Consider the following 9,186-nt stretch of genomic DNA (forward strand, 5'->3'; position numbering starts at 1 on the left):
AAATAAGTGAAGGCCAAAAAAAAAAAAAAGCAATATGTATTTTATTTTTTTGCTCATCTCCAAATCACCAGCTTATCATTAGAGCATCCAGACACTTTCAACCATAATAACACTCAATTATCTTGACATTTTGCCTTTTTTTTTTTTTTCTGAGACAAGGTCTCGCTGTGTTGCCCAGGCTGGTCTCAAACTCTTGAGCCAAGCAATCCTTCTGCCTCAGTCTTCTGGGTAGCTGAGTTTATAGGTGCACACCATTGCACTAGCTCCATTTTTAACTTTAGGAGAAATAGAGCTTTAAACCAATTTTAAAAGTTTAATGTTCTGTAATCCCAGCGCTTTGGGAAGCTGGGGTGGGCAGATCACCTGAGGTTACGAGTTTGAGACCAGCCTGGTCAACATGGTAAAACCCTGTCTCTACTAAAAAAATTACAAAAATTAGCCAGGTGTGGTGGCCCACGCCTGTAATCATGCTACTTGGGAGGATGAGGCAGGAGAATTGCTTGAACTCGAGAGGTGGAGGTTGCAGCAAGCCAAGATCATGCCACTGCACTCCAGGCTGGGCATCAGAGTGAGTCTCTGTCCCCTCCATACCCCCTGCCAAAAAAAAAGTTTAATATTTTAGAAAGGTGCATTTGTCAAGCTAGGAAGATAGAGCATGTTTTCTCTGACAGTTTAATTCGATTTGCAACTTAAATACCTGGATGTAGCATATTTGGGCCTTCTTTTGCATTCTTAGTCTGGGCCCTGCAAGTGTTAGGGGAAGTCTGAACTACTCTAATGGTTTGATTTTATTTTAAAAATTTTTTGAAATGGAGTCTCACTGTGTCACCCAGACTATAGTGCAGTGGTGTGATCTCAGCTCACTGCAACCTCCGCCTCCCAGGTTCAAGTGGTTCCCCTGCCTCAGCCTCCAAGTAGCTGAGATTACAGATGTTTACCACTACACCTGGCTAATTTTTGTATTTTTAGTTTCACCATGTTGCCCAGGCTGGTCTTGAACTTCTGGCATGAAATGATCCTCCCTCCTCAGCCTCCCAAAGTGCTGGGATTACAGGCGTGAGCTACCGTGCCTAGCCATAGTTTGATTTTAAACACCAATAACCTTGATATTTTTGAAAGCCTACTTGTGTATTACTTTTCTCTCTGGGACATTGCAGCTAGTTTTTTTTTTTTTTAAGAACAACTCAGCAAAATAAAATTCCTATTTATTGTTGGACAACATTGTTTCACACATACATCAAACAGGCTCCCCCCCTAAAAAATAGCAACTTCATAGACAAAAAAAGGAAAAAAAAAAAAAAAAGGTCAGGCACAGTGGCTCACGTCTGTAACCCCAGCACATTGGGAGGCTGAGGCGGGCAGATCATGAGGGCAGGAGTTCAAGACCAGCCTGGCCAACATGGTGAAACCCCGTCTCTACTAAAAATACAAAAATTAGCTGGGCGTGATGGCGTGTGCCTGTAATCCCAGCTACTCGGGAGGCTGAGGCAGGAGAATCACTTGAACCTGGGAGGTGGAGGTTACAGTGAGCCGAGATGGTGCCACTGCACTCCAGCCTGGGTGACACAGCGAGACTCCATCTTAAAAAAATAAAAATAAAAGGAAAGAAAAGAAACCTTTTATCTTTGGCCTTTTTGTTTTTGAGACGGAATCTCACTCTGTTGCCCAGGCTGGAGTGCAGTGGCACGATCTCAGCTCACTGCAACCTCCACTTCCTGAGTAGCTGGGATTACAGGCACCCGCCACTACACCCAGTTAATTTCTTGTATTTTTAGTAAAGATGGGGTTTCGCCATGTTGGCTAGGATGGTCTCAAACTCCTGACCTCGTGACCTGCCCGCCTCGGTGACCCCCAAAGAAAGGCCTGGGATTACAGGTGTAAGCCACTGCACCTGGCCTGTTTTTGTTTTGTTTTGTTTTGTTTTTCAAAACGGAGTTTCATTCTTGTTGCCCAGACTGCAGTGCAATGGTGGATCTTGGCTCACCACAACCTCTGCCTCTCGGGTTCAAGTTATTCTCCTGCCTCAGCCTCTCAAGTAGCTGGGATTACAGGCATGAGCCATCATACCCGGCTAATTTTTTGTATTTTTAGTAGAGACAGGGTTTCTCCATGTTGGCCAGGCTGGTCTTGAACTCCCAACCTCAGGTGATCTGCCCACCTTGGCCTCCCAAAGTGCTGGGATTACAGGCGTGAGCCGCCGCGCCAGCCGGCCTTTTTAACCATCTCATACAAACTACTTACAGTACAGCTAAGTACATACACAAAAAAGTTACTGGAATGGTGGGAATAAGATTGCTTTTCTGTTGTCGTTTTTGCTTTTTTTTACAAGTTTTTTTTTTGTTTTTTCTCCTTTGAGATTATAATGAACGTGGTCACAGTCACACCACAAGTAAAGTCAGAAGTAGGACAGAGAACGGTCCGAAGGCTGCTTTGGTCATCCGAGATCATTAAAGGTGGCTGACCCTAACGATATGTACAAAAATATAAAATGTAAATAAAAAACACAAACAAATTTCTTTTCTTAAAGTACTTTTAAGAAAAAAATCAGGGCCTTGGAAATTTTGGTTCTTTTTCCTCCCTTGTTGCAAATTCTTACGGTTTGGGTTGGGTGGTGGAGAGAGTGTGTCATCTGTGGGTGGCACTGCCCGTGGCGGGCGGGCCTCAGTACTGGAAGGTGACCACCTTTAGATTCTGAGACAGGAAATGGAGGGTGAATAGGTCACAGTGGCCTTTTTTTTTTCAGTTTGACTTTTCCTTTTTTGCTGTCTAGTCATCCTTGTTGGTCTTCTGCTTGTTGGTATGGACATCATCATCCTCATCATCTTTAGCTGCCCACTTGCCTGTAGCAGACTCAGCTTCCTCGTCTTCATCTCCATCCTCTTCCTCACCATTACCTTCTTTTTCCTCCTCTTCCTCCCCACCTTCTTCCTCTTCCTCATCTACCTCATTGTCAGCCTCCTGCTCCCTAGCATTCCCCTTAGCAGGGGCGTCTCTTCCATTTTCCACCTCTTCCACAACTTCCTTCTTCTCCTTTAAGTCCTTGGTGATGATTTCGGGGCTGGTGTCTACGGCTGCATCTGACACGGTGCGGCACGCGGGTGATCTGATGCAGGAGATTAAAAAGAAAGCGAGAGCTGGGCACCGTGGCTCACGCCTGTAATCCCAGCACTTTGGGAGGCCGAGGCGGGTGGATCACGAGGTCAGCAAATCGAGACCATCCTGGCTGAAACCCCGTCTCTACTAAAAATACAAAAAAAATAGCCAGGTGGTACAAAAAAATTAGGCAAGCGTCTGTAGTCCCAGCTACTCGGGAGGCTGAGGCAGGAGAATGGCGTGAACCCGGGAGGCGCAGCTTGCAGTGAGCTGAGATCCGGCCACTGCACTCCAGCCTGGGTGACAGAGCGAGACTCTGTCTCAAAAAAAAAAAACAAAAAAAAAAAAAAACCACAAAAACAAAACAAAACAAAAAACAAAATGGAAGGAAGGAAGGAACGCACGCACGCACAGTTCAGGGACTCTGGCGATAAAGCTGCCAGAGTCCGTGGCGAGCAAGGAGCCCGACGAGGAACAATGCAAAGATGGCTTTTGAGAGCAGCCAGTCGGGATCTTGAAACTATTAAAGCCTAAAATCATTAGCACTGTTTTCTCCCTCTAAGACATACGTGGCTTTTCACTTTATTTTCAACTGAATGCTTTCACTGTTCTGGGTTTAGCAAGCTTTTGGTCTTAAAAATATCCAACAATGCAGTTAAGAGGCCAAATGACTTTATGCATGAAACACTGTTAAGATGAGGAATTTTCCCATAGAAAGGTGACCGGATTTGAGGAAATTATTTAGTCAGTATCAGCACTTCTCTGGATTTATGTACAGTACAGATTTTACTTTCAGGCTTTCCTAGTAAAGTTTCTAACAGACCTGGAGAAGGAAGAGTAATATCTGTTGCAAAACCCCAGTTACATGTAGGACAAATAACAATCTGGGAGAGAAGTGACTTGCCCAAATGACACACTGATTTGGGATATATTAGGGAGAACCATTAATTCTTGTCCATAAGGCTTGATTTAGAATTGTTTTTTATTTTAATGGAAGTTCTGTAGAAAGAAAGGAATACTTGGAAAAACTGAGCCACTTGTAAATACTTGGAAGATGAGAAAAGAGAGTGGTTTAAAATCTTCTTACCATATTCCTATTCTCCTCCTCTTCCTCCTTCTCATCGTCATCAGAATCACAATCAGGCAGTCAAAGTTGGCACTTTATTAGTGTGAACAAGGTCAGTATGAAAACACAAAGTATAGGGAAGCTGTGACACCCAATGTGTACAATTTCTAAGTCACACCTCTCTGTTTCACATTGATATAGTTATTTCTCAGTTTCACTTGAATATGGTTATAGAACCATCAGGTTCGATTTCCTGTTGCATGGTAACAAACCAATGCACCAAAACAGTGGGGATTGCAGCAGAGAAAGAGTTGAATAATTGTAGGGCAGCTGAACAAGAAGACAAGATGAGAGGACTCTTCAAATCTGCCTCCCTGAGAGGTTTGGGGATGGGGATTTTAAGGGGTCTGGACAGGTGATGGTCTAAAGTATGGGGATTGCTGATTGGTTGAGAAGTTGGGGGTGAAGTCATGGGACCAGGAGATGCTGAATCGGTTTCTTGGTAGGGGTCTTCAGACGGGTTGGCATCAGCCATTCTGCTGGAATTCAGGATCTGAAAAACACCTTAAGCAATTCTTAGGTAAAAAGGTCTCGTGTCAGATTCTATCTATGGGAGCAGTGGGGGAGCAGGTGGTCAGTGTGCTGCATGACCCTCGATTGGTTAGCAGCTGCAGGGAGATGAGTCAGAGCACACCAGTGCACCCTGGTTGATGCCTGACCACAATTCAGCCTAAAGCCTGGCTTGTAATTCTCATTAACCCTGCGAGGGTGGTTTTTTCCTTGGGCTTTTGCCCCATTCTAAGCAGCACTTCTATGGATATTTTTGACTACATGTGTTTTGTAGTGCACACTGGAAAATATTCTGTGTGCTCAGATTACATTTTTTCCAAGACTGTTTCTCATTTATTGAGTGCTTACTCCATGGTAGTTAGGCACTGGCCTGGGCACTGGAAAACAAAGGAATATAACATGGCCCCACCTTTCTCAGCATAAAACTTATCAGACTGTGTCCATTGTGTTTATTTAAGAATATATTTACAATACTAGTGGTTCTGTTTATAGCTATCCATCTTACCTCACCCCCTTCCCCCAAATAAAAAATAAGCAATGTTCAATTTTAAGACACTATCAAGGCCAGGCACAGTGGCTCCCACCTGTAATTCCAGCACTTTGGGAGGCCAAGGTGGGCAGATCACCAGAGGTCAGGAGTTCGAGACAAGCCTGGCCAACATAGTGAAACCCCATCTCTACTAAAAATACAAAAATTAGCTGGGCGTGGTGGCAGGCTTCTGTAATCCCAGCTAGTCAGGAGGCTGAGACAGGAGAATCGCTTGAACCTGGGAGACAGAGGTTGCAGGGAGCTGAGATCATGCCATTGCACTCCAGCCTGGGCGACAGAGCGAGACTCCGTCTCAAAAAAAAAAAAAAAAAAAGACCAGGCACGGTGGCTCACGCTTGTAATCCCAGCACTTTGGGAGGCCGAGGTGGGCGAATCACAAAGTCAGGAGATTGAGACCATTCTGGCTAACACGGTGAAACCCCGTCTCTACTAAAAATACAAAAAAATTAGCCAGGCGTGGTGGCGGGCGCCTGTAGTCCCAGCTACTCAGGAGGCTGAGGCAGGAGAATGGTGTGAAACTGGGAGGCGGAGCTTGCGGTGAGCCGAGAATGTGCCACTGCACTCCAGCCTGGGCGACAGAGCAAGACTCCGTCTCAAAAAAAAAAAAAAAAAAAGACACTATCAAGCTACAGAAATCAAGGCAGTGTGATATTGGAGAAGACTTAGACATATAGAATGGAACCCACACATAGATCCTCACAAATATGGCCAATTGATTGTTTTAAATTGTGGTAAAATACATGTAACATAAATTTACCATCATAACCATTTTTAAGTGTACAGTTCAGTATGGTTTAATACATTCATATTGTTGTACAACTACTTTCTGGAACTTTTTTGTCCTGCAAAACAAACTCTATTTCCGTTAAACAACAACTGCCCTTTTCTCCTTTCCCCAGCTCCTGGCAATCCCCATTCTACTTTCTCTTTCTATAAGCTTGACTATTTTAGGTGCCTCATATAAGTAATCATATAGTATTTGTGACTGGCTTATTTCACTTAATGTAATGTCCTCAAAATTCATCCATATTGTAGCATTTGTCAGAATTTCTTTCCTTTTTAACACTGAATAATATTCTCTCGTATATGTATACTACATCTTGTATATCCATTCATTCATAGATGGGCACTTGGGTTCCTTCTACCTTTTGGCTATTGTGAATAATGCTGCTATGAACATGGGTATACAAATATCTGTTCAGCCGGGCGCGGTGGCTCAAGCCTGTAATCCCAGCACTTTGGGAGGCTGAGACGGGCGGATCACGAGGTCAGGAGATCGAGACCATCCTGGCTAACACGGTGAAACCCCATCTCTACTAAAAATACAAAAACTAGCCGGGCGAGGTGGCGGGCGCCTGTAGTCCCAGCTACTCCGGAGGCTGAGGCAGGAGAATGGTGTAAACCCGGGAGGCGGAGCTTGCAGTGAGCTGAGATCCGGCCACTGCACTCCAGTCCGGGCGACAGAGCGAGACTCCGCCTCAAAAAAAAAAAAAAAAAAAAAAAAAAAAAAAAAAACAAATATCTGTTCAATTCCCTGTTTTCAATTCTTTTGGGTATTGTTATACTGTGAAATATATATTTGGTCTTTGTTCCAATTTCCTGGCATACAACTCCTAAGATCCTTGGAATCTCCAAAGTGATGTCTTTTTGTATGCTAATGAGTTGACAGATGGCTGGTAGCTTCAGGATGGGGGCTGGTCACCAGAAATGATTAGAAGTTTGGGACTTTTGGCCCTAGCCCCATCCTTTAGAGAGGAAAAACGGGCTCAAGGTGAAGTTGATCACCAGTGGTCAATGGTTTAAGCAATTATGCCTATCTACCAAAGCTTCTATAAAAACCTGCAAATGACAGGGTGTGGGAAATTTCTGAATAATTGAACTTGTGAAAGTTCCTGGAGGGTGGCATGCCTGGGAGGCTATAAAAGCTCCACATCTGTTTTCATATTTTACCCTAGGCATCTTTTCATCAGCATCCTTTGTAATAGTCTTTATAAGAAACTGGTAAATGTAAGTTAAAAGTTAAGTGTCTTCCTGAGTTCTGTGAGCCACTCTAGCAAATTAATCGGACCAGAGGTGGGGATCCCCCATTTCTAGCCAGTCAGTCAGAAGTGCAGGTAAAGCAACCTCGGGCTTGCAATTGGCATAGGAAGTGAGGGGCAGTCTTGGGGAGAACCCCACACACATCTGGTGTCTGAAGTACTCTGTGTTGGGAGAGTACAGTAGGATAAATCAAGTTTGGTTATTAGTAGTATATATTATTTAGTATATATGATTATTAATATATACCCAGAAGTAGAATTGCTGGATCATAGTGTAATTCTTTCTTTAATTTTTTGAGGAGCCGCCATACTCTTTACCTTAGTGGCTACACCATTTTACATTCTCATGACAACAGTGCTCAAGAGTTTCAGTTTCTCCATATTCTTGCCAGTGTTACCAAAAAGCGGTCCTAACCCAGACCCCAAGAGAGGGTTCGTGGACACAAGTCCATAGAGTAAAGTGAAAGCAGGTTTATTAAGAAAGTAAAGGAATAGGCCAGGCGCGGTGGCTCATGCCTGTCATCCCAGCACTTTGGGAGGCTGAGGCGGGTGGATCACAACGTCAGGAGTTGGAGACCAGCCTGGCCAATATGGTGAAACCCCATCTCTAATAAAAATACAAAAATTAGCTGAGCATAGTGGTGTGTACCTGTAGTCCCAGCTGCTCGGGAGCCTGAGGCAGGAGAGTTGCTTGAACCCAGGAGGCAGAGGTTGTAGTGAGCCAAGATAGCACCACTGCACTCCAGCACTCCAGCCTGGGTGACAGAGCAGGACTCGGTCTCAAAAAAAAAAAAAAAAAAAAAAAAGTAAGGGAATAAAGAATAAACAGTGGCTGCTCCATAGGCAGAGCTGCAGCATGGGCTGCTTGACTTATAGTTATTTCTTGATGGTATGCGAAACAATGGGTGGATTATTCATGAGTTTTCTGGGAAAGGGGTGGGAAATCCCCAGAACTGATGGTTCCTCCCCTTTTTAGACCATATAGGGCAACTTCCTGACATTGCCATGGCATTTTAAATGGTCATGGTGCGGGTGGGAGTGTCTCTTAGCATGCTAATGCATTATAATTAGTGTATAATGAGCAGCGAGGACCACCAGAGGTCACTGTCATCACCATCTTGGTTTTGGTGGGTTTTGTCTGGCTTCTTTACTGCAACCTGTTTTATCAGCCAGGTCTTTGTGGCCTGTATCTTGTGCCGACCTCCTGTCTCATCCTGTGACTTAGAATGCCTAGCCTCCTGGGAATGCAGCCCAGCAGGTCTCAGCCTTCTTTTACCCAGCTCCTATTCAAGATGGAGTTGCTCTGGCGCAAACGCCTCTGATACCAACACTCATTATTTTCTGTTTTTCGTTTTGTTTTACAGTAGTCATTCTGATGGGTATGAGGTGATGGCCAATTGATTTTTGGCAAAGGTGCAAAAGTAATTCAAAGGAGAAAGGACAGTCTTTCCAAAACCAGTGTTGGAATAATTAGTCATCCTGCAAAAAAAATGAACCTTGACCTAAATTTCACCTTATACACAGACTAACTAAAAATTGATTATACATGTAAATGTGAAAATTCAAAGCATATTTAAAAAAGAAAACAGAAGAAAATATTCATGAACTGAAGTCAGACAAAGAGTTCTTAGGTATGATGTCAAAAGCCTAATCCACTAAAAACATGACAAGCTGGATTTCATAAAATTTAAAACCCCTGCTCTGCAAAATACACTGTGAAGAGAATAAAAATACACACCATAGACTTGGAGAAAATGTTGAGAAATCACTTATCTGACAAAGACTGGTATTCAGAGAATATAAAGACCTCTCAAAACTCAACAGAAGGAAAATAGAGTTTAAGTAAAAAATGGGTAAAAGACTTGAGC

General features: G+C 43.6%; 1 protein-coding gene across 1 annotated transcript; it reads right to left on the reverse strand.

The window, feature by feature from the left end:
- Positions 1 to 2,665: 2,665 nt before the first annotated feature.
- LOC104671620 (prothymosin alpha-like) lies at positions 2,666 to 3,633 on the reverse strand. The gene is made up of 2 exons (XM_030919188.1): positions 3,498 to 3,633; positions 2,666 to 3,191 (listed from the first exon to the last, which is right to left on the reverse strand). Exons 1-2 carry the CDS (start codon positions 3,631 to 3,633, stop codon positions 2,767 to 2,769), a joined length of 561 nt encoding a protein of 186 aa, XP_030775048.1. The 3' UTR covers positions 2,666 to 2,766.
- Positions 3,634 to 9,186: the final 5,553 nt, after the last annotated feature.

This window comes from Rhinopithecus roxellana, chromosome 16, assembly GCF_007565055.1.
Source record: "Rhinopithecus roxellana isolate Shanxi Qingling chromosome 16, ASM756505v1, whole genome shotgun sequence".
Taxonomy (NCBI): domain Eukaryota; kingdom Metazoa; phylum Chordata; class Mammalia; order Primates; family Cercopithecidae; genus Rhinopithecus; species Rhinopithecus roxellana.